The sequence below is a fragment of the Typopeltis vanoorti genome, chromosome 24, assembly GCF_054136105.1.
Source record: "Typopeltis vanoorti isolate ZY-2024b chromosome 24, IOZ_Tvanoo_1.0, whole genome shotgun sequence".
NCBI classification, from domain to species: domain Eukaryota; kingdom Metazoa; phylum Arthropoda; class Arachnida; order Uropygi; family Thelyphonidae; genus Typopeltis; species Typopeltis vanoorti.
In genome coordinates this window covers 49,534,600-49,561,300 of record NC_143572.1, presented here as the reverse complement: position 1 = coordinate 49,561,300, position 26,701 = coordinate 49,534,600, and the positions used below count along the sequence as shown (strand labels likewise).

The 26,701-nt window shown below is 35.6% G+C and overlaps 1 protein-coding gene across 6 annotated transcripts in view; it reads right to left on the bottom strand.

Annotated features, from left to right (window-relative positions):
• Positions 1–26,701, bottom strand: part of LOC150093183 (phospholipid-transporting ATPase IF-like) — a 799,705-nt gene that overhangs the window by 247,083 nt on the left and 525,921 nt on the right. For all 6 annotated transcript variants that reach the window (XM_090413774.1, XM_090413776.1, XM_090413778.1 and 3 more), the window contains one exon: positions 2,599–2,658. In XM_090413774.1, coding sequence (XP_090269900.1) covers positions 2,599–2,658 — 60 coding nt within the window. The remainder of the gene's footprint in view (positions 1–2,598; positions 2,659–26,701) is intronic.

Sequence of the window (26,701 nt, the reverse complement as noted above, 5' to 3'; positions counted from 1 at the left end):
AGGCAAAGAAACTATCAGCCAGAGAAAGTCAAAAGCAGTGGATTCTAAATTAGTCATTCTCTAACAGGCTATATCTGCTCTCCAGCCAGAAGGTTGTGGGTTCGAATCTTGCATTGGGCATGGATTTGTGATTGTCTGTGAAAATACTAGTGGTGGTGGTGGTGGGCAATAGATGGCATTCATGTAGATGATATGGTTCGCTGTAGTTGGTGTCATCTAGTTGGTGGATTGAGTGGTGGAGACGGAGAGCTGTAGAGTAGGTGCCCTCCCTCAATGAGTCTTTGGATTCATTGGAGGTGTCATGTAATAATAACAATACTATCAGATCTCACAAAGGCACAGGTGCTACTCTTGTAGTGAAATGAATCACGAAGTGTATAGTTTGGATATTGGAGGTGGACAGTAATGGATGTAGCTGTAATCTGGGTTTCTGTCAGGAGTAAGATGTCTGGTCTGGAAGATTGCAAGTGATGGTGAACTTCATTTATGTTGGGATTATTTTAATTGCAAGTGAGTTTTTATTGAGGAGATTCTGGCTTGGTTTGTAGGTTGTGATGTATCATTTTATGTTGGGATTATTTTAAGAGGGAAATTCATTTTTGTTGCAGTGTCACTATCACTGTAAGATTCTTCATATTTAGTCATGGTTAGATGAAAAGATACAGTGGGAATGTACAGTGAGAGGAGACAGACTGTTAGACATGACATCCATACAGAGAGAGACAAGTCTTCATGCTACAATGTGGCCTTGATAGTAAATTCTACATACAACTAGTAAGATCCACTCTGTCAGGCACAACCTGACAGAATACATTGCAACAAGATTATATGCCAGTTGGCTTGGAAGCCTCCTGATGCATTGCTGACAAGTTCAGGCCCATGCACAACTGGTGGCCAGCCTGTAGCATCACCATTTTAACCGATCTGCCCTTGAAATGTAGGAAGTTATGAGTCTAAGTATGTTTGGCATGACTTAGAAGGGTATCATTCTCAATGCTTGAAGAAGAGGGGGGGGGGGGAAGAAACAGGAATCCCTGCTCTGGAGACCAAACATAGCAGAGATCATCTCCAATAAGCCAATTAGTGTATTTCACCAGGAGATGAAGGTCATCTGTCACCTAGTAACACAGGTATCCCTTGCTTAACACGGTTTTTCTTAACATGGGATTCGATTAGCACGGCGGAATTAATTGCAACAATCCCTTTATATACGTGGCAAGAATTTTAATTAACGCACCTTTAAATGTACCAAAATTCCACCAAATACGACATCATTGCTACAGCCCATGGACAGAACATAACTGCAACTTTCAAAGCCTATTTTCTTAAAAAGACATTCTCGCAAGTAGTAGAAACAACAATGGGAAAAAACGCGATTAGGCTCCAAGAATTTTAGAAAAATGTTAATATTAAACACGCAGTTGAAAACATTCATGACTCATGGGAGCAGTGTCTTCTAGCTGTATGAGAGATGTTTGGAAAACCTTTTGCAGAATGCGCTAATGACTTAAGGTGTTTTCAAAATCCTGTAACACAACGTGGTTGAAGAAATTGTTGCAATTGGTGAAGATATTGGTTTTGATGGTGTTGATTTAGAAGATGCTAAATAATTATTGGATTCAAATTCAAAAGATTTCAGTTGCAAAGATCATCTTGAAATTGAACAACAATGTGCATATGAAGACAACAAACAAATGGAATATGACGATGAGGTTCCAAAGGAGATAACAATTAAAGAACTGGATGCAATATCTCAGTTTAGAATCGCTTAAGCAGAAGTAATGGATATGGATCCAGATGCTAATCGAAGAATGCTTATTTGCCGAGGTCTAGAGAGTCATTTTGCTTGTTATCATAGAACTTATGCTGATAGGAAAAAACTAAAACTGTTCAAATGACTCTTGATAACTTATTTTGATAAAAAAAAGTGCAGTAACTAATGTAGGTACAAGCATTTATTAAACATTTACTTCGCATTCATTTTTTATCTTTCCTAAACGAGTACCATAAAAAACGAACTATTAATACAGTAATTGATCATGGACGAATTGTATTTTTTACCATTGATTATTATATTTGATTAAAGCAATTTTGATATACGCAGTAACATCCAGGGATTAATTAAACACGTTAATCAAGGGATACCTGTACTTGGTGATACTTGCCTAGCTGGCAAGCAACTAGGCAAGTATCCCTTTGAAAAATACTCGTTGGTTTCACCAGAGTCCTTTTTATTAAAAGAGGCCACACCACACAAAGGTGTGGTTGATTTGACAGGTAGAGCCTGCAAGGAACTGCAAAAAGCTGAATTGATTAATATTTATTTGAAATATTCTTATACATGCTATTATGCCATACCTAGTGAAAGCCATCCTGAATGAGCAGTGGAAATCTACTGAAATCCAATACTAAAATTTGGTGAGTTTCTGTATTTTTGAGTGAAAAAATATTGTGATTTTATATCTACTAGGTTTTATTATTAGAGTTCATTCCAGCAGATATAATGCATATCATATCAAGAAAGTAGTGATATTAATTTTCTTTAAACAATAACATATGCTACAGAAAGCACTGCAGAATGCTGAATTTTTTCCTTACCTGTGGAGTCTTGTCATTGTAGAAGATATAATAAAACTGAGGAATAACAAAGGCAATATTCTGTATAAAAAAATAAAAAAAATATATAATTCAAAATTAAACTAATGAATGCATCACACAGATGAAATCTTAGCTCAGTATTAACACCTACAGAAAACACATTGTTCCAATAAAGAACACTTTTTTAATATATATATATTGAAGGTCACACCATAAAAAGAAAGTCTGAAAACCTATTGTACATTATTATTATTATCATCAACAAACCTCCATGGAGTCAAGAGACTCATTGTGGGTGGTTCACTCTCACATGCACAGCTAATCATACTTTGATTTTAATGCATTCACTGTACCTGCACTAATCACACTCTCAGGCAATGCATTCCAATCACCTACCACTCCCCATGCAAAAAATCGACTCCTCAACCCCCTTGGTCACACCCACCTTATTACAGCTTCCAGGGATGGCCTCTCATTCTCCCCTCTCTCCAGATATACTATGAAAAATCTTGTCAATTACCAGACAATGCTAATCTGGTAATTATCCCTTAACAACTTATATGTCTTGATCTTGTCTCCCCCTCTTCTATCCACTAGGCTCTATAATTTGCATTCTCTCGATCTGTCCTCATATTCCACATTCCAAAGACCAGAAACCAACTTAGTGAATCATATCTAGACCCTCCCCAACATCTCATTATCCTTTTGAAAACCTGCCGATCAAATTTGTGCACAGTAATCCATGTATGGCCTGATCAAAGACATGTACAATGGAATCAAAACATCTTTACTTCTACACATCACTGTTCTCTGCATCATTCCAATAATTGTGTTGTCCACACAATTTTAGCAAAATATCTATGAAATTTCAAGTCCCTATCTACCATAACCGCCAAATCTTTCACCTCCTTCACCTCTTCTAAAATATCTCCACCAATCCTATACTCTGCATTACATCGTTGCTTCCCAAATTTTAAAACTTCACACTTTGCAAAATTAGACTGACATCTCCACACATACACACACTAGCCCATTCAGACAGTCTATTTAGATCCTCTTGCAAAGTTTTAACATCTGCTCTACTTCTTATAACTCTCCCCAACTTTGCATCATCAAACAACAGTATATCAGTGTAGTTGGTGGATTGAGTGGTGGAGGTGGAGAGTTACAGAGTAGATGTCCTCTTTCGATGAGTCTTTGGATTCCTTGGAGGTGTCATGTAATAATAATAATAATATCAGATCTCATGAAGGCACCTGTGAGATCTGATATTCTAAGATCTCACTCCCCCCCCCCCATACACAACCTGCTGATTCCTATCAGACAGCCAATTTCTAATCCAACCCCCATCTGTTCCAATTCAATTACTAGTTTGTCATATATTGGTACTATGAATTAGTGAAGGATTAATTAATCTGGAAATCCTGCTTCACAGACTAAATGTCATTGTGAGTGGGGTTTCACACTTATCTCCAGTTGGTGAGAATGAACATGAAGTGATCACATGAGTTGTAGTTAGCCATATGAAGGTGTGTGTGAAGAAAGGATGTATGTGGAAGTACAAGGTTAGTGATTATAACAAGCTTAGGAGACAGCTTGGAGCTATAGCATGGAATCAGAAATTGAGAGGTAAGGAAATAAATGCTGCTTGGGAACTGACAAAGAAATACATAACAGTATCAATGTGAGTGCGGAATGTATTCCAAAGGTCAAACGACTGAATCAAGTAAGTGCTAAAATGAATGAATAAGGGGAATTATGCATGAAATCTGAATGAAGAAGGCACGTTGGAAGATCACAAAATGAATAATATTAATTGCTAATTGCATGAAAAGTATAAGAGCAGACCAAGAAAGTGAGTTGGTTGGTAAATACAACAAATGTTGCAGTATAATCAAGAATTATCAAATCAGGCCAAGAAAATCTCTAGAGTTTCGAAATGTGGCAAGTAGAGAGAAGAATGATTATGATAAGATGATGTCAATGGATGAAAGTGGAAGATTATAACTGATGAACAGGACATTGTCGAGGTATTCAGTGAGCAGTTCATCAAAGTGTGGAATTAGAAGTTCAAGTGTAGAGAATGAAATGTGAGATAATAGATAATAATAATTATTATTATTATTCCTGACACCTCCAATGAGTCCGAAGACTCATCACGGGAGGACACCTACAACTGTCTCAACCACTACACCGAACCTCTACTACGAATTGTCTCCATCAACGACATCTACCGCCCACCTCCACCACCACCACCACAACTGGTATTCTATGTCTGTAAATCGAGTGTGTTCTGAAGAGCCAATTTGTCTGTATGCGGGATGAAAAATCCAAGTTTCTGGGAGAAAAAAACCCTGCTACCTCCGTATGAGATCGGCCAACTCACCTTCGATTGAAAATCGTCCAGATAAAGATTCCTCCCATCGCGACGAGAATCGAACTTAGGCCTATTCCAATCGAAGGGAGCAATGTCCGTCATTCTTCCAATTGTGCTACGAGGTGCTTGATGATGATGATGGATAATAAAGAAAACTCGGACGAGGTTATAAGTGAGCCAATTAAGATAGGTGTAAAATGGATGAATCAAGGGATTAAGTATCAAATCTGAAAGAAGAAGCGACTTTTGAGGCAGCACAAGATGAATAATAGTAATAATCAGTTGCATGAAGGGAATAGAGCAGGCCAGGAATAGTGACTTGGTTGGTAAGAACAACAAAAGTAGAGTACAAGCAGAAATTAGAAAAATCAGGCCAACAAGAAAAACCCTTGTGAGTTGTTATTTTTTTAACTGATGAACAGGACACAGTCAAGGCATTCTCTGAGCAGTTCATCAAAGTGGTTCATCCTCAGTGTAAAATTAGAAGCTCAAAAGTAGAAAATGAAATGTGAGGGGACTTAATGGTGGGCAAGCAAGAGGTATGTGAGGAGATAAGTAAGCTAGATGTCAATAAGGCAACAGAACTTGATGACATATCACCAAGTGTCTTAAGGGAATGTTCCAAGGAGTAAACATCAGCCTTGGTCTACCTGCTTAACAAGATTCCTGCAACAGTGCAAATCCCAAAGGAGGTGATAAGACTAAGGCAAAAAATTATAGGCAAATCTGTATATCTAAGAAGGCCTGTGTAGTTCAGTAGAAGTGGCATTTGCATTCTGCAGCACTTGACCGCACAAAGGAAGACATAAGTTCGAGTCTAGTCGCCGACTGGAGGAATTTTTTCTAAGCCTTTTTTCGACCAGTTCCCGAGTTAGTCAATCTCTGGCACGGGCAAGCAGGTTTTTTCTCCTGGAAACTCAGGTATTTTGTCCCGTAAACTCAAGAAAATCGGCAGTCGAACCCACACTATTTTCAGACATTAAAAATATTGTGTTAGGGTTAGGGACCACAAGATGGCGGCACTTATCAACTGCATTCTTCACTGCGCACCAATTAATTAGTGATAGCCTTGGGCTAACTATCCCTGATTGGCTACCAGTGGAGATTGAACTGCCCACTCAGTCTCCAAAAGTTAGATAGCAAGGCTGTTTTAAGCCTTGCCTACTCCCTATATGGAAACAAAAAAGCATTAGCTGATTTTTTTTTTCTTCTTCTGTATATCTAGAGTAAAGGTACTGAAGAGGTTAATGAGCTAGGATACAAAAGTGGGTTGATAACAGCAGTATTCTCTGTGCTTGTCAGCATAGGTTTGTTAAAGGGCAGTCATGTTTCACCAACTTATGTACTATAACAAGGTGAAAAATGTACTGGACAAGAGAGATATGCATATTCAGTGATATCTTAGATTTTGCAAAGGCTTTTGATAGATTGCTGCATAACTAAACTGGAACACAAGGAATGGATGATAGATTAGTGAGTTGAATAGGCAGCTGGCTCTCAGATAAGTATCAGCAAGTGGGGTATGGGAATACAGTACCCGAGAAGAGGAAAGATACGCGTGGTGTGTATGCCACAAGGGTCTATTTTGGGACCATTGTTATTTCACTTGCATATTAATGATATCAGGATAGGTTTAATTAGAGATATGTAACTGCTTGCAGGTGATGTGAAACTAGAGAGTGACAAGGAATCAAGCAGATGCTATGGCTTTACAGGAGGAATTAAACCCTTTGTATGGTTTGGCAAGAGTATGGAACTGTCAGTTCAATGTTGCAAAGTGTAAGGTTCTGAAATTTGGTAAGTAACAAAAGGATGCAAAGTACACACTTGGTTTTTTCAACACACGAAATTTTGGAGGAGGTTGAGGAAATAAGAGACCTTGGAATGGTGGTGACAGGTATCTGAAGTTAAAAAGTCATATTGCACAAGTGTCACATCAGATTATGGTAATGATGCAGAGATTCTGGTTCCATTGTATAAAGCCTTGACGAAGCATCATATGGATTTGGTCAGTGGTTTTCATGGTGATGATATACTGGAAAGAGTCCAGAGAAGATTGATTAATGTTGTAACTGGTCATTGGGATGCGGGATAGGAGGTCAGTATTGCCTAAAATCTTCACTGTTCACTTGGAAAGGAAAATTTTACTACCAAATATATGTCTTGCAATAGGCTCACCTCTACTGCTTTCTATTGCCAGTTTATATATGGAAAAATGTGAAGAATCAGCTGTAGAACAGGCAACCTTAAAACCATATGTATGGTGGAGATATGCAGATGACATCTTTATCATCTGGAAACACACCCAGAAAGACCTGGAAGATTTTCTATATTTTCTGAATAATCGACATCTGAAAATAAAATTCACATCAGAAGTAGAAAAGAATGGGAAATTACAATTCCTAGACATCCTTGTCAACAAAAACATTGTTGGAGGATTATCGTTAGAAGGCTATAGGAAAGAAACCCACACAGACAGGTACCTACAAGCAAGCTCATTCCATCCCCCTCAATAAAATTTTCAAGGTATAATCAAAACCTTGAAAAACAGAGCTATAAATATACTAAAAAATGATGACATCAAATGAAAACAAGAACTTCAAATCCTATTTCATCAATTTCACCAAAATGGATACTCAAAAAAAAAAAAAAAAACTAATGAAACGTTTATTTTCTGATGAACCACCCAGCGATAACACAGAAATTAATTACAACGGCACGGTATCTGTTCCATACATTGGCAATACATCAAGAAAAACAGCCGGGCAGTCAACATCATAACAGCCTTCAAACCACTAAACACCTTATGAAGCTTTCTATGTTCCCCTAAAGACAAAGTTTCATTTTATAAACGTCTGGGTGTGCACAAGATTCTGTGCTCTTGTATAGATATATAATTAGGTTAGACTGGGAGAAGTTTTGAAAACAAAAATCATGTGGGTGACATTGAAACCAAATGGGAAGAAAAAAGCAGACTCGTAGCGTACATCCTCAAGGAACATCACACATAAATTGGCACGCATCCACTAAGCCATATTTAGAAAAGAATTACTTCAACAGGTTGTTGAAGGAGTCCTCTGAGGTCATTTGCTCAAAAGGCACACTAAATAGAAATCAAAATGATCCTTCATGACATCTGGAAGTCACTAATTAACATGTAAAATTAAAGACATATCCTAGGCCAGCAATCAGAAACAGAGTTCACACAACAATGGAGAGACTGCACATAACATGCCTAATGATACTCGTGATTAGATTATTATTCCAGTCTTTTCAACTATAGATATTAATTGCTGTTGGAAAATGTTTAATTTTTTGCCATTTTTTTTTTTTTTTTTATGTTAAGTAACTTCCTGGTGATGTTGTTAGTCATAAGGACAGCAAAACATGTAAACATGTAGAGCAAATACATCTAGTATAAATAAACAATTGCATATGAGTTAAAAACCTGGTTATTATGAATCGAACAAAAATTCAACAACAAAAAAAAAAAAAAAAAAGTTCGGCTTCACCAAGATCTAGGGCAGTGGTCGCCAAAGGGGTCGATATGACATTGTTAGTGGTCGATTCGGGCTCAGGGTTGAATGGGGGTCAACAGAAAAATATAAGACATCATTGTATGGGTAATATTTAATTCGGTTAACTTGGATTACCTCCATGACAAAAGACATGGAGGTAATGACAATGCAATTAAGAGTGAATCGTGGGATCAGTACCTCCATCTTACAGGTCCATGAATAGGACCTGTAAGATGGAGTAAGGTCATGAAAATAGTACTGAGGCCAATCAAGTAGGCCAAAATTATGTACTTACCAATAAACGGATGTTGGTGGTTCCTGCCGGCCGGTGTAGTGGGAGCGAGATTGCAACACGTGTGTGGTTCTTATTTACTGATACTTAGAAGTATTTGATCCCAGTCTCATTTTTGCACATCGACATACAAGTAAGCATTAATGTTCTAAAATTCATCAACATACATATTATAATTCAATCGTTATTTATTCACAAACTAAACTTCTCTATGTTGAAGAGTTGAGCAGCGCTAGTAGTAATACCAGTGATATTAATACCAATAGTTTATTAATATCACTAGTAATACCAGTGATATTACTAGTGATAGTAATAGTAGTAGTAATAGTAATATAATAATATATACTATATTATACATACAATAAACACTGTAACTATAAAATAAACAATCTAAAAACTCACATAAGCGTCTTTTTTTGCTTGTCCTATTATAATTACGTAATAGTAAAATATAGGGGGTCGATAACAAGTCAAAAAACTCTTGAAGGGGTCGACGGGCAAATAACTTTGGTGAACCCTGATCTAGGGTATTAACATAAATATAGACAATACACACCACCACCACTTACAAACAACAGCAGGTTTAATGTTTGTAAGTGGTGGTGGCTCTGTTATTTCTAACAGTCTCAAGTGGCAGCAACAATAATTACTGTTTAACCCTATGTCACTGCAGAATTCAGTGCAGCTGTGAATCCCAAACCTATTTGGATCTTTTTGATTACTAACCTCTGAAGCTTGATTTTCAGGTATAAACAACAGTGAGGATGCCTTTCTTTAGAACTTCCATATAAACTTGCTTTCATTCTTCAATTTCAATGAATATGATGGAAGAAATGTCAAGAAATGTGTGTGTTCGATTACTGTAAGGAATTATATAACACTCCCAACTGCCAACATAATCCACACAATTCCCTCAACACACTTGACTATTTCTCAATAAGGAAATCTTGGACAAGTTTTCTTCATTGTCAACATCATCAAATTGCTGATATACATACTCCCAAAGGAAAAGTTACATCATTACTAACTTCCTATCGGTTAATATTATCACACCTCTCCAATATTATCAGATCCTATATTTCTGTCTTCTAAGGCACATTTTACTATATCAATCCACCTAGATCTTGGTCTTCCTCTAGGTTTTTTTTTTTCCCTGCCAAAGAACACTGTTTTGCTAAGCTTTCTTCTCCCATTTTGTTTAAGTGGCTATACCACCTGAAATTAGCTCTGCAAACCCATTCCTGAATGCTAAGTTTTTTGAGTTCTTTCCTAATATCCTCAATTTTAATATGATACCATCATTGATGCATGTATTCACTCCTCTAATTTTTCTCAGAACTACTGTGTCTGTGGTCTCCAGCCTTTGATCAAATGTTTCATTTCAAACCCAGCTCTTAAATTAATAGGTTAAACTGGTTTGAACACTGCCCTGTATACAACTAGTTCAGTATTTTAAATAATTTCTCTCTTATTCCATATAAATTTATTCAGTTGACTTCCAATCATACTAGCTTTTGATAATTCTGTTTGTCTATTTTCATATTTGATTTGCCATCGTCATTAAAAATTGTGCTTAAAAGCTGAAAGGTTTTACTTGTTCTATAGGTTCTCCATTCAGGATTCAGCTGATAATTTCACTGTTTCAGCATTTTTTTCCATGGTCTGTTTTGTTTATTGCTGATTTCCATATCAAATTTATTACAAATTTATTAATATAACAACAATTTATTACTTGTACTAAATAAATCCCTCTCAGGGGACCCTGTAACCCCTGTAACCCCTGGGTGGCGGATAGGGGAGCCCACCATGTGTGTTATACACACACATGGTGGGCTCCCCTAAGGTTAAAGTAAGTGGGTCTTCCTCAAAGTAGAAGAAGGAGAGGATAGATCCAGCTAGGGGTCCATGGGAGTGCTGCTTCCCTTACAATCAAGATGATTGCCCCTTATGGCCCTGTTGGTCCATGAGTCCTTATTCAGTATATTCGGACCACCCCACCATATATTACTTTATGACCCTTGTGCTATTAGAGTACTCGAGGGCCATGGGGTCTTTTCATTTCTGGCCTTACAACTATGTCCTCTCTATAAACCTTACTATATTTCTTCTATAATCTACCCTTTCCCCTTCAATATACCCTATTCCTCCTATGGGTTTAAATTCGGAAGAAGGTGAGTTCAGAAACCTTAAGGTAGCAGCCCTACCACTGAACTATTCCATCGTCAGGCTAGTCCCCTAACATGGAGAACATAACCATACTTGTAAGCTAACAGAAAAAGATAATCGGATTGAATCTATGGGAAACGACCCTGGAATGGAAAAGGGAAAATGAAAATGGAAACGAAAAATATAATACACATAGCAAACTGGAATGTAAGAGGAATAGCATATAAAGAAATAGAATTAGACCAGTTATTACATGAAAGAAATTTTAAAATAGCAGTAATCACTGAAACAAAAAAGAAATTAAAAGGAACCATCAGAACTGAAAATTTTAATGTGATATACAGTGGAGTCGACAGAGACCAAAGAGCACAAGCAGGAGTCATGATTTGGATTCATAACTCCCTTTCAAAACAGTTAAAACATTATAAATTATGGAATGAAAGAATAATAGAAGCTAGAATAAAAATAGATAGAGGCTATTTAACAATAATTGGTTTATATGCCCCAGAAGAAGGAAGAGAACAGGATAATATTGATTTTTATAATCAGATACAAAACATATATAATAAAATAAATAAAAATGATTACATAATTTTAGCAGGAGACTTAAATGCAAGAATTGGAAACATGAAAATTAATAATAATATAGGAATACATGGAGAACACACTCTAAACAGAAATGGTAAAAAATTGATTGACTTTGTAGTTTATAATAACCTAAAAATAATGAATTCCTTCTATAAACATAAAGACATACATAAATATACTTGGGCAGCAAGAGGATGGAAATCAATATTAGATTACTTCATATTAAATGAAAAGACATCAAAATTTTCACTAGATGTTAGAGTTCACAGAAGATATGAAATAAGCAGTGACCACTTCCTTGTTAAAATAAAATTAAGATTACCACCTAAATGGCTACAAGTAACAAGAACAGAAAGAAAAATTGAAACATTTGTTTATAAAACTAGACTATTGAATGACACAAATGTACAATGGCTATATGAACAAAGAATTAACCCGTATCTAGATAAAATAAAACAAAATGAAGAAATAGAAATAGAATGGCTTAATATAAAAACGATACTAAAGGCAGCAGCAAATGAAAGCTTAGGAAAGACCAAAAAATTCAATAAAAGAAAAAACTGAAGATCTGGGATGATACAATCAAAGAAATAATCAAAAAGAAAAAAGAAGCCTATCACAAATGGTTAAGCAGTAAAAGATTAGAAGATGAAATAGAATATAAAAGAATAAGAGCCATAGCTAAAAGAGAAGTCAGAAAAAGACAGAGAATCATGGAATAAATTTGTTTCTAATTTAGAACATGATTTATATAAAATAAGACCCAATGTATATAATATTTTGAAACACCTAAATGCAGATACCAAAGAAAACATAAAATTAAACACTGAATTGAAATTAGAAGAATTTCTAAATTACTACACAGAACTGTGGACAGACAATATTTTAAAAAAGACAACTGGCAAACAATTAACGAAAATGAAAAGGAAATAACTGAAGAAGAATTAGAAATCAGCCTGAAAGAAACAAGAAACGGAAAATCACCTGGAGAAGATAAGCTAGGTTCAGAACTATATAAATACGCAGGAACTACATTCAAAGAAAGACTCTTATTATTTTTAAATAAAATTTACTCAACTGGTATTCCCCCAATAGAATGGAAAAAAGCAATTGTAATTCCTATCTTTAAAAAAGGTAATAGAGATGACCCTAAAAACTATAGAGGTATCAGTATACTAAATTCCTGTTACAAAATATATAGCAGAATCTTAAATAACAAACTAATGAAATATTCCGAAAATTTTATTTTAGAAGCACAGAATGGATTTAGAAAAGGACGATCATGTATAGACCCAGCCTTCTGCCTAAAATTAATAGTAGAGAAAAGAAGAGAATATAATTTAGAAACACATATTGCATTTATTGACTTTGAAAAAGCATTTGACAAAGTTAAAAGAAACATATTATTTAACATATTAAAAGAAAGACAAATACCAAATAATATCCTAAAAGCTGTCACAAGTATATATGAAAATAATCAAATACAAATAAGATTAAATCATAAGCTATCATATACAAGAGAGATAAACCAAGGGGTCCGACAGGGATGTCCCCTCTCAGCAACTCTTTTTAATATCTACTTAAATGAAATAATAATAAAATAGATAAAAATTTACATCAAGGAATTAAACTTTCACCTACAGTTAACTTAAACACTCTCCTCTTTGTAGACGACCAAATAATAATTACAAATTCTGAAGATAACTTACAGAAAGCTATTTTAAATCTAAATGAGATATCCAAAGATTATGGTATGATAATATCAACGGAAAAATCAAAAACTATGGCCTTTAAAGGACAAGATCCAGCAAGAACTAAAATAGTATTAGATAACAAGATCTTAGATCAGGTGAATTCATTTAACTACCTAGGATGTATGATCACTTATGAAAATGAAAAAGATATAAACATAAAAATTGCAAAATATTTAAAAATAACAGGAGTAATTAACTCTATATTTAAACCAAACCTAGTTCAAAAACAAACCAGGCTAAAAGTATACAATACGTTAGCACTACCGGTCTTAATGTATGGAAGCGAAATCTGGACAATAAAACAAAAAGACAAACAAAGATTAACAACAGCAGAAATGAAGTTTATGAGAAAAACTGCAAAGTATACCCCATTTGATCACAACAGAAACAAAGATATTATGAAAGAATTAAACCAAGAACCAGTAATTGAAAAAATTAAAAAATATAAACATAGATGGATGGAACACGTTCAAAGAATGAAAACAGAAAGATTACCAAAACAAGCCTTAAAGTACAAGCCATTAGGAAAAAGAAAACCAGGACGTCCTCTTAAACGATTCAACGATGACTTCTAAGGCCGGAACAGGCCATACTAGGCCTAAATCCTTGATACGTATGATGATGATGATGACTAAATATATCCAGTACAAGTTTACAAGATATTATTCAATATCTTGTAAACTTGTACTGGATTTATTTAGGAGGATAGCATCATTGCATAAAGTAAAGAGCTGAGATTAACAAAGCCAATTTTGATATCAGGTTTAATGCCATCATCCTTCATAATGTGATCCATTATACACTGAGTAGCAAAATTCCTTTGCAATTCTCACATTCATTTATTTCTCTTTATTATTATTATTTTACAGCATCTACACAGAGTTCAGAGACTTATCATGGGGTGGGGGGATCCAAATGAACCATTATACACACAAATCCTATCATACCTCTCCTTGAATCCATTCACTATCAGTGAACTTGCAACAAATTCTGAAAATCCATTTCACTCTCCACTCTCTCTATGCAAAAAATCTGGCCTGCACACCTCACTACTAATACTCTTACACAATTTCCATGGATGGCCCCTAGTTCTCTGACTATTTGTCATATATTGAAAAATTTCTCTTGCATCAATTTTATAAAACCCCTTTAATATCTTAAAGGTTTCTATCATGTCCTCTCTTTTCCTCCTATCAACTAAACTGTACAACCCACAAACCTTCAACCCATCTTCATAGGGAGTATTTCACATAACTGTCACCATCTTGGTAACTTGTCTCTGAATCCTCTCTACCATCTTCTGGGCTGCAAGAAACCCAGGTGACCAAATCTGTGTGCAGGAGTCAAGAATGTGGACGAATCATAGCCTTATAAAGAGAGATAATAACTTCCCTAATTTTACTTGTTAGCATGTTTGTCAACATCTACCTTTGAGCTATTTTACCAACTTTTACAATATGCCCTCTGAACTTCAACTCTTTGTTGGACAAAGAGTTGAAGCATTAGCCTCCCAAGTCCCTAGCCTCATCAAATTCTTGCAATTCAACACCAATGTGATACACCATATGCAACCTTTTCAACTTGAAGTGCTTGCAACATTAATTGACAATCAATATCCTTTGTCCACAATGGCAATTTATTTAAATCATCCTGCAGGATATCTACATCACCTTTATCAACTATTGTTCTCCCAAATTTTGCATCATCAACAAACAACTAAATATCTCCTCTTAAGCCTTTCCTATGTCATTGATATACAAATTAAAGACTCTAGTACTGTAGCTACTGTAGCATTCGGTACTAGTGGCTCTAGTACCGAACTCTGAGGTACTCTACTAGTCACCATTTCTGCTAGATTCCATTCCACATTCTTGACTCCTGCACACAGAACTCAACTATTTCTTTTGGCTCAGTCGCCTTCCTACTATGAGCAATGTTTAAAGTCATCCTACCATAGTCATTTTCCTCTTACTTGACAAAAAACTCTTTTGGGTTTACTTTGGCCTGTTTAGCTAATTTTCTCTCATGGTCTGATTTGGTCTTTCTTACCGAGCTGATTACTTTTTTCTTTATTAATTTTTTAATTTAATTTTATTGATGAGAATTATCACAAGCTTCCATTTCAATCATCTGGAATTTGTCTTATGACCAGGCCTTTTGAATTATGCAGTGTAGTATTGTTGTATGTAGTATTATACCTCCATATTTGAGGCACTTCTGGTCATATATCAGGCTTTGATAGCTTTTTACTTCAAGTATAGATATATATATATATATAAACCTAACTGCATTCCTATTGAATGTTTTCTTCCACTGGGAGAAGTGCTTTCCATAAAAAATGAATTTCATAGAAAATCAATATTTATAAATAAATTCCGTAAATAAATAATTTTTAATAGAAAATAAATACCAAGAAGATGGCAAAATATTCTGGAGGCTATGGGAAAAAAAGCTAAGAAATAAATGAAACAGTACTATAAAAGGAATCAGAGACAACAAAAGTGACATGAACACTGAAGATATTCTAAATGTTCTAGTTGTCTTGAAAGATTGCTAAGTTATCATTACCTGTTTAATTTAGCAATTAAATGTAAATGTAATTAATGTATAAAGCCATTCCAGTTATTCTGATAAGCACAAAAGGTGCATTATTTTACAACATGTTGCATAGTCTGTCGTTGAGGACCATAGTCAGATATTGAAGATGATTGTCTTTTTCATTTATAGAGAGTATCTCCACATAGGCTGGCTATAGTTTGTCAGAATCCTATTTAGTATTGCCCAGGTTTTGCGAGGTAGATCCGATCCTGTAATGATTTGATCACCTTTAAAGATGTTATGCAAATGTTCTTTCGCATTTTCCTTCCATATTTCCTCACACTTTGATAAAGGATTAAAATTATTTAGAACTAGTTCTTCAGCTGCTCGTAGTGATGGATGGTGAGATTTCAATCTATTGGCATTAAGAGTTGGGAGATCCTGATGAATAGGTAGGTTCAGATTACCAGCAATTTTTTGGAATTCAGGGACTAAAGAATTCAATCTACGTAGTTCTGTAGGAATAATACCCACTAAAAGAGGTAACCAATAAACTGGAGTCGATCTAATTGAGCCTGTAATTAATCTTAAGGTATTATTCAATTGAGAATCGATAATCCTTGTGTGAAGGCTATTTAGCCACACAGGAGCACAATATTCAGCACTTGAGAATACCAAAGCAAGGGCTGTTGTCTGAAAGGTTGAGGCTCTTGAACCTCAAGTAGTGCCACAGAGTCTCTGTAGAATATTATTATGTGTCCTTAGTTTGTATGCCAAGTTTGAAAGATGTTGCTTGAAAGTGAGAGAACGGTCAAGTGTAACTCCCAAGTACTTAGGGAATTTATTATAGTAAGTATAGTGTTGTTCAATTCAATTTTTAGTTCCACATTTGCCAAGTTATTATTTAGATGAAAACAAGATATTACTGTTTTGCTCCTTTTAAACAGAGTCGCCATCTATTAAAATAGTCATCCAGTATAATTAAGTCAGCTTTTAGAATTTCTTCAGTACGACTTATTTTTATTAATTTGGAGTCAAAAGGATGACAAGAGAAATAAAAGGGGAATTGCAGAAGAAAAAGAGATTATGGAAGACATATAAAGAGAGAGGTGGAAAACAGTTGCACATGAGGAATATAGGGCTAAGGCTAGGAAAGTGAAACTAGTATTGTAAGGAGAGAAAAATTATAATATGAGAGGAGACTAGCACTGCATTCCAAGGAGAATCAAATGGAGTGTTTTTGCTATATGGCAAGTAGGAGGAAAACTGATAGTGGATGGATTACCTTGCTGAATGGAGATGTAAATCAGGTGGCCAAAGCAGATGACATAGTTGAGCTATTTAATGATCACTTTATTAGAGTATCTCATTCGGGTACAGTAGGCTTTATTACTAGAAGGATAATGAGTGATGAAGTGTTAGAAGAGTAGGAAGAGGATGTATTTGAAATATACAGTACACTAAATGTTAATAAGGCAGGGGACCTAGATGGAATTTCACCTCATGTTTTACAGGAATGTGCTGTGGATCTGCATGTGCCATTAGCTTGGGTGTTTAATGAAAGTCTTGCTATGGGGCAGGTTCCTGGAGAGAGAGTGGAAGACAAGGTAAGATAGTACCATTGCATGTAGCAGCAGAATGAAGGTATCAAACTATAGGCCTGTTTATTTCTTCTGTATTTGTTAAGATTTTGGAGAAATTGGCAAGAGCTCGTATACAGAATTGCGAAGATGAGAGCAATATTATTTATGCAGGCCAGCATGGATTTGTAAATGGGCACTCTTCTTTTAGTAATCTGGTAATAGAAATTTGCAATACAGTAACAAAAGCAATACAGTGTCAATTTTTTGTTTTTTTTAAAGGCATTTGATATGGTACCACATGACAATGTGATTTTTAAGTTGCAAAATATGAGTTCAGATATCTTGTTAGTGCATTGGGTTGGTTCTCTGATAGATATCAGAGAGTTGTATATGGGGGGAGGGAAGCAGTATCAGGGAGTAGGAAGGCTACAAGTGGAGCTCCACAGGTTCAGTACATGGACTATTGCTGTTCAATCTTTATGTCAATATTATTGTCACAGGACAACATAGAGATGTTCAGTTGTTTGCATATGATGTGAAGATTGGGAGGATAACAAAAGTAACAAAAGAGGTTGGGATACTAAGGCAAGCAATGTGAAGTCTTCTATATACAAGTTGTTCCAGTCCTGAAAATACTTCAGGCGCAAACTTTGTTTGTTTACACTTGAATAAAGGATTAAACCAAGTATATAATTTCTTGGTATCTTTAATTTATAGTATAACCAAGTGGAAAAACTTCCAACAACTATCTCTAATCCAGAGTATTTTAATAATAAGGTGTGACACCTTTTAGCTACTTGTATATATGAAGCTATAACTTCTACACTATTTCAACCTTAGTGTCACCTCTGGGCCTGGCTCCCACCGATGAGGCCTCAAGGTTTTAAAAGAGACAATCAGCGCAAACAAGATTTATTCTTTCATCCCTTATGGCAGAGGGAAATACTTAATTGTAGTTAAAGATGTGGAAACAAGGGATAAATTATTGCAGGGTTTTATTTTCAAAGGCAGCACAGTTTATTCCTGTAATGGTCAGGAGCCAGGTAAAAATAGCAAAAATTGAAAGATTTCCAATGAATATATAAAGAATAGTAATGAAATTCTTATACAGACATTTTCAAAATGGGGTAAGATTAATAATATATGAAAGGGTTTGTCAAGTGAAGATCCAAATTGGTTTTATGGTGATGTCACCTTCACAATGGATATGAAGACGCTAGTACCAAATTTTGTCAAACATCGGTACAACCCGAGTTATGGTAAACTATCCCAGAGTACAACGTCAATGCCTGCGTTGCAGTTCATACTATCACTTAGGTGGTAACTGTCCCAAATCTAAATGTTTCGAATGCATGGAGATTGGACATATCGCTAATCAGTGCCTCAAAAAACAAAAAAGTTCTGAACATAGTGTTAACACCTGTACTTTTAGAACTTTTGAGAAAAGAGTGGGAGCTCCTGTAGAGCCAATTAGAACACCATATATATCAGAGAGGCATAAGGAAGAGTTCCAATTCAGTCTAGTAAAGAAGCAACTTTTAAGCAAACTACACCTGGTAAAATCACAAAAAGTGCAGGATCAAATCAATCAGAAATTAGCTCCAAAATTCCAGATCTGCAGGAGCAACATTCTCAGTCAAATACTGATGGAACATCAGTTAAAATTAGCAATAATGAACCAAAAATAACAACGGAACAGGTACACAACGAAATGCAAAAACATTCAACTGTTCTACAAGGAGAAACTGGAGAAGAAACAGAAAAGCAAGTAAGACAACTGAAAGAACTTAATATGCAGACAAGATCATCAAAAAGGAAAGATGAATTAATAAAAAAAATTGAAGATAAACAAAAAAAATTTAAAAAAAACTACAACTAAAAGAAAAAGAAGTAATAAAAAATGTAAAGATGGAGAAGGCTGTGAATCATCAAATGAAAACTCTTCAGGCTCAGAAGAGTTTATGGATTATGAAGAATAACTCATGCTAATAAAGAAAAAGCAAGAGATACAATTAAAGAAAATATAATAAAGTTTACCGATTCAAAGTTTTCTTAGTACAGTTATCATCTACATCTACATGAAAAGAAAATAACTAGTTCCAAATCAAAAATGATAGCCATAAAATTGAAGTAATGGAAAGCAACTGTAAAAAACTTGAAAACAGTTTACAAGAAGCAGGTTACACAACTGCTTCTTCATAGATTGAAGACCTCATCAGGTTCATCCAAAATTTAGAAGTTAAAGACTTACCAGTGACACTTCAATAATCATAGCATCTCCTTTCTGCATTGCCTCATTAAATGTATGAGGATTCCATAGGAAAATTAAACAAGAAACTATATAGAAACTTATGCTAAGCCATAATATCAGTTTTTTTTGTTTCTCCAAGAAACATACTTCTGCAGATATAAAGATATAAAAAGTTTAATAGATAGATATCCACTTCTTTCTTATTGGAGCTTTGGAAGATTTAACAGGGTTGGAGTAGGAGTTCTTATTCTTGCCCCCCTCCTTGGGTCATTCTGTAATATCCAAAAGGATGCAGAAGAGAGAATCTTGACAATAGATTGGAAATACTGTGGATGTGTAATAAGGTTTATAAATAAACTATAACACTTTTTTATGAATGTTAATCAAGTGAGTTTTAATTTTTCGTCCTACTAGTTTTACCGATTTTTTGCTATCGGCATCTTCAGGGATACAATTGGTAAGCGATATGAAGGTAACAGTCTAGGTTTTAACTGACAGTTCTAATTCATACAAAATTAGTACTGTGCGAGACAATGCACGTCTCGGGAACATGATTTATTTGTTACGAGACATAATGTAATTGGCGTGAAAGTTCATTTCTTTGATGTTTAGTGATCTAATTAAAGTTTTCCAAATTTCCGGTAGGATTAGACGTTGATTCTTATTTAGGTTTCCTGTTAAATGTAGCATGTTAAATTCAAACAAGCAGTAAAGCAGAATATGATAGAATGGGGAAAGGAACAGGCTTTCCTCAAAAGGAAAAAGTTGAAAGACTTGTATAAAGAGAGAAGCTGGTTTGTAACAAATCAACGCAATGGATAGAATAGTAGCAACATCATTAGAAACATTAACACAGAGATAGAACTGGAAAGGCAGACACAAGAAGAAAGAAATTTTAAGATAAGAATACAAAGTCTTTCAGCTTCATTCTTCAATAGACAATTTACAAAATTTCACAAAGAAAGGACTATCACTCAAACCAGTGTTGATGGAGATGACATGTTCACCACTAAAGACATCACTGACTCCTTTCAAAAACACTACAAAAATCTGTTTGAAGACAATAGTACTGTTGGAAATTATAACTCTTGGAACATTAATGGCTTTCTTGTTCATATCCAAGATGGGCTTGACAGCCCCACTTGCAGCATCTGAAGTTGCCACAGCCTATAAAGAATGCCAGACAAGAAAATCCCTAGGACCTGATGGTCTAGGGATAGAACTTTATTGTGAGGCCTGGGATTTTATTCTTCCCATTCTAGTTACACTATTTAATTCCTTTCTCTCATCAGGACACATACCAAGTGAATTTGTAGCAAGTCATACTGTCCTCATTCCTAAACCTAATAGAGATCACACCTAAATCAGCAGCTAGAGAACTATTTCTCTATCTAATACTGACTACAAGATATTTTTCCACATTATCAATAACAGGTTGAAAGTGGGAATGAAATATATAATTAAAAGCACACAGGTGTATGGAGTACCAAGTTGAGCAGTAGAATTTAATCTATTTCTGCTACATGATCTAATCCGCTTAGTTAACATGAAAAAGCAGTCATTGGTAGTGCTATCAGTAGACCTTACTCAAGCATTCGATAATGTCCAGCATCCCTTTTTATTCCAGATCCTCCAGCAAATTGGTGTAGGTAAAAAATTGCTATCTGTTATCAAAGGAACCTATGTCAATTCAACCACCTGGCTCCTAGTTAATGGGTTCCTGTCAGACCCAGTAAAAATTCAAAAAGGAGTCAAGCCAGATTGCCCTCTCAGTCCACTGCTCTTTGCATTGGTTCTTGAACCTTTCATACAACAAGTCAACAATACACATGCCATGTGAGGAATAACAGTTCCTTCAACTAAAAAGGAAAATAAGGTATTAGCATATGCTGATGATGTAGCCGAAACTTTGAAGGATAATGATTCCATATATATATTTTTTGGTAATTTGGAAAAATTCAGCAAAAGCAGCAGATTAATTATTAATGCAGACAAGACAAAATTAAATTTTTATGGAAAGTGGGATCTTGGAGGCATTCCTTTTGGACTAACCCCAAAAAGAGAACTCCTCATTATACTTGGAATTCCCTTCTTCACGTACCCAATATTACAAGTCCAAGAACTTATATACAAGAACTTGGAAATGTTAGAAGACTGGAAAATAGGGCTACTCTCCTTTTCTTCTAAAGCCATAGTACTCAAAACCATAATCTTTCCTGCTTAGTTGTACTTAATAAATATTACAGACATCAAAGAAGCTGAAGAAAAGCAATTATATAGTAAACCTCTGCAATGTTTTTGGTCCAGCCGATACCAAGAAGCTTAAAAGGAATTTCTTCAACTATCAACGAAGCATGGAGGATTTGGACTTCCAGTCTTAAAATTTTGCTATTAAGCAATACAGCATCAAGAATCCATAAAATACTGCAAATGAATCACACCTGTGCAGACCTTCTCCAGTACTACCTGGGTTTTCATCTTCCCCTGTTTGGAGTTAATGATTATAAAGGTCCAAAAGCTGAGATTGTTCCTGAATATTACACACTCTGTGCTTAACTCTAAGACTGCAAAAACACTCCGGAATTGACATTCTTTCCATTAAAAAAAGTAAAATTTGGTATAATGAAATCTTTAATCTCTTTCGCTGTGAAGTTCCACAGTTGGGTACTGACAACAATATTTTGTTTCATAACTTGAAGTTCCAAGGGTACCCTAACAGGAAGGATCTTGCTTGGAGAATTGAATATGGCTGCCTTCCAGTCAATGCCATCAAATGGAAGTACTTTAACATCGGAGATCCAATCTGTGACATCTGTTACCAATCGGAAACAGTAGAACATGCATTCTACAGCTGTCCTCTTGCTCTGCATATTTGGAACAGCTTATGTAATGTGTTGGGCATGCCACTGTTTACAACAGAAGGTTATTTTTTTACAATATCCACCACCTGTAAGCAATGGGAAGAGAATTTTGATTTTTATAATTAATGAATTAAAATACCATTTATGGAAGGTTAGAAAAAAACATGGATTTGAAAATCAGCAATATGACATCCAAATGCTTTATAATATTGTATTGTGGAAATTTTATTGTTCAGTCAGAAGTTTTTTGTATTTAGAAAGAAGCATTCTAGGAGATATCAAATTTATCACTAGATGGTGTAGACCACCCACATTATGCAATATTCACCAAAGGGAGATGAAATTCTGTCTATTCTTGCTATGAGAGGTTTATTAAATAGTTCCATCCTTTTAATTCAATATAGTCTTATAATCAATTGCAGGAATGTCTGGACAGCAATCCCAGGCAGAGAAGGCCAACTCAAGGTAATCCAGATGGGGCTAACCACCTGGGTATCAGTCATCTTTGCACTTTAGTTTCAATTGGTCTTTTGGTTGTTCATCTATATGAGATTGGTGAAAAAGGAAAACTGATAGCCTTTGGCTATATGATGATATAAAAGAGCTGAGGCCTTTTCTCTCTCTCTCATGCTATCTATCTATCTTTTTTTCTCCTAATACTATCAGGCTCTCTTGCAACCCTATACTAACTACTCTAGGCCAATGATGAGCAACTCTTTACTTTTTCACCTCAATAAAGATCAAAACTGGTCTGGGTAGTGACCCCCTCCCATAATGCATAGCATTATACATATCTGCAAGATATGTGCTTTGCATTATGGGATACTAAGGCAAGCAATGTGAAGCCATTAGCTTCTATATACAAGTTGCCCCAGTCCTGAAAATACTTCAGGCACAAACGTTTTTGCTTACACTTGAATAAAGGATTAAATCAAGTATATAATTTCTTGGTATCTTTAATCCACAGACGGGATGCTTCATACTCACTTGCTTCGGTTATTCTAGAAAAAGTGGAAGAAGCAAGGGATCTTTGGATGACTGTTCATAGAGAATTCAAGTTCCATGGAGATATTGCAAAGGTTGTAAAGACATCTCAGAGAATTGCTGCAACTGTGAGAGAAAAATGTGTGCTAGTCCCGATGTATGAAGCTTTGTTCAGACCACATATGGATTTCTGTGCTTGGATCTGGTCACTGGGATTTGAAGGGGATGAAGTAATCTTGGGGAGAGAGAGAGAGGGATAACAAAATGATATCAAGGCTGTACAATGTTGATTAGAGTTTGGTAGATAGAAAACAAACAGGAGATATGACTGAGACATTTAAGCAGTTGAAGTGTTATTATCCTGTTAACACTGAGGAGATTTTTCAGATTGCAGAACAAGGACAAGAGGCCATCCGTGGAAGTTGCAAAAGGGAATGGTGAATAAAAGGGTAAGAAGTAATTTTTTTAATGGAGAGTGGCAGGAGAATGGTATGCATTGGCTGAGAGAGTGGCAATGCATACCATTCTACAAGAACATGAGACTGTGGATGAGTTTAAGAAGTGGTATGATAGACTTTGTGTTGACTGCTCATGATGAGTTTTGTGTCATCATGGAGGTCAGGAAAATAATAATAATAATAAATAACATTTTATACTATTTTATTTTATTTTTTATACTACTCCCACATGAAAGGCAGCAGAGCCTATAGCAAATAAATGACACACACATAGGCAGGAAGAGAGCCTCCAGAGCTCAATTGGTAAAGACGAAGCCCTTTAGTTGGAAAGACCTGCACTCAATTCCCATCTATGATGTGAGGAATCTTTACCTGGTCTCTTCGACTAAAGGTGAGTTAGTCAGTCTCATATGGTGGTAGAGGGTTTTTTCATCTGGAAACTCCGATTTTTCTTCCCTCAGAACAGCCAAACTGCTCTTGTGAATACACACAGATTTGCAGCCATGAATATTTATGACAATATGTGAAAGAGATAGGGTCCTCACTGCATGTTGTTACACCTGTAGCCAACCATGAGTCAGATCATGGCAGTCAACTTCCTAGACAGGAAATGACACATGAATGGAATGGGTAGGCAGGGGTCAGGAGCAAAGTAATCTGTTGATATTCTACTTAAAGCTGGTGGTTGCATCCTTTGGAAATACTCCATGAGGAAGGCTGTTCAACAGAACCAAGGTGGATGGAATGAAAGATGGCTGGCAGTAGAAGGTTTAGTGACGAATGTTGTAACTGGTGTTTGAGTCCCTGTAGATGTGAAAGAAATGGGAGGAATAATGGCTGCTAGTAACAGTGGCCATGGAGGCATCTGTAGAAGAGATACAATGTGGAAATTGATTTTCTATAAGAGAGTGTGGTGAGAGAGAGAAAGAAAGAGTAGTAATTAATCAACTGAACTGCCCTTTTCTGAACAGCATCAAGAATTTTTTGGGAGGTCTTAGGTGCAACAACCCAAGCAAGGAGCAGAATTCCAAGATTGGTTTGGATTTGAGATTTATACAGAGTAAGTCTCAATTAAGAAAAAAAAAAAAAGGATGATAAGTTTTTTGCAAGCTGAGGATGCTATGATACAGAATTATTTAGCAGTATCTCACTGGTTTCAGTCTTATTCACTTAGTAACAGTAATTATGTTAATATTAACATGACATGATGCTTATTTAAGTCTTCTACAAGTTCCGTTTCTTTTCAAGTGATAATTCTCACATTGTTGATGTCTATCTTCAAGTTTACTGATGGTGTGTTCCAGTAGGTGACTTTCCCCTGGTACTCTGAGAAACTCAGTAGAAGATTCATTTAGCCAGATGACATCTCAGCAGGCATGACATTTCCACACAATACAGCATCATTTTAATGTACAGTTTTAGTCAATATAGAGCAGATTTATGTTGATTAAGTCACAAATTTTCAACTCATTCTCATTCATTCAGTATCCAGGTAGATAATGAATGAATGAATAACAATCAACACTATGTTAAGAAAGAACATAAGGTTGGAGGACCTGGTTGGTTTTCTGCATTTCTTACAAGAGTAGTCTACTCCAGTTATCTAGCTTTGATACTTAAGTGATTCTAGAATTTATAAGGAAACAGAAACAACTTCATCAATGCATATATGTTTACAATAATATAAAAAATTTTATTTACATTGTCTGAATTGGGAATATCCAGCAAATTTTATTTTATATCATATTACACATTTGTTAGCAATTACTGGTCACTTTTTTATAATTAATTTTACATATATGTGTCAGTTAATAAGATAATCTGTGAAAGAAAAACAGGCAAACTGGTTCTCTCCTCCTTCAGAGCAAGGATAAGGCCTTGTTTGTTTTCTGGAGGGAAATTTCGAGCAGCAATGAGTTTCCCTATTGCATGCACCCAGATGTGTTCTAGGGGATTGAGATCTGGGGAGCGTGCTGGTCACTCAATTTCATTAATATCTTCAGCCTCCAGAAGAATCTCCACTGCTTGTGTATGATGTAGTGTGGATCACTATCAACCATAAAAATGAATTCTTCACGTACAGCAGAATTGAATATGACATTGAAGATGTTGCAATAATACTGTTCAACAGTCACTGTCCCTTTTTCCAGCACTTGTAGCTGGGTGCATCCATTAAGCATAATGCCTCCCCACACCATGACCCCATATTTATCCCTTTCAAAAACATTCTCGTGATGGTAAGCAGTACCACATTCATGCCAGAACAAGTGTCATTTAGAATCGGAGGAAAGACTAAAACGACTCTCACCTGTAAAGAGGACATTAGCCCATTGGTGTCTTGTCCAATTTTTATGGATACAACACCACTGAAAACATGCTCTACGATGAGCTGTGGATAAAGGGACTCTGAGTAGAGCCCTTTGGGTATATAGGCCTACTTATTGCAGATGTATTGTCACAGTTTTTTGAGATATCTGCGTATCTGTGCTTTAATGAAGCTGACATGCTGTGGTACATTGATTATGTTTTGCTGTTATAACCAAAAAATTTGTCTTCATGCTTCATGGTAGAGCTAGGGGGACCTCTTAACAAACATCTGGAACATATTCCATTGGTTTGAAATGCTGCCCAGAGCCTGGATATAATGCTATGTGAGATTCCAAACATTTCAACAATATCAGTAATTATACAGCCTTCTTCAAGCTTTCCAATAATTCTTCCCTCTGTGAAGTC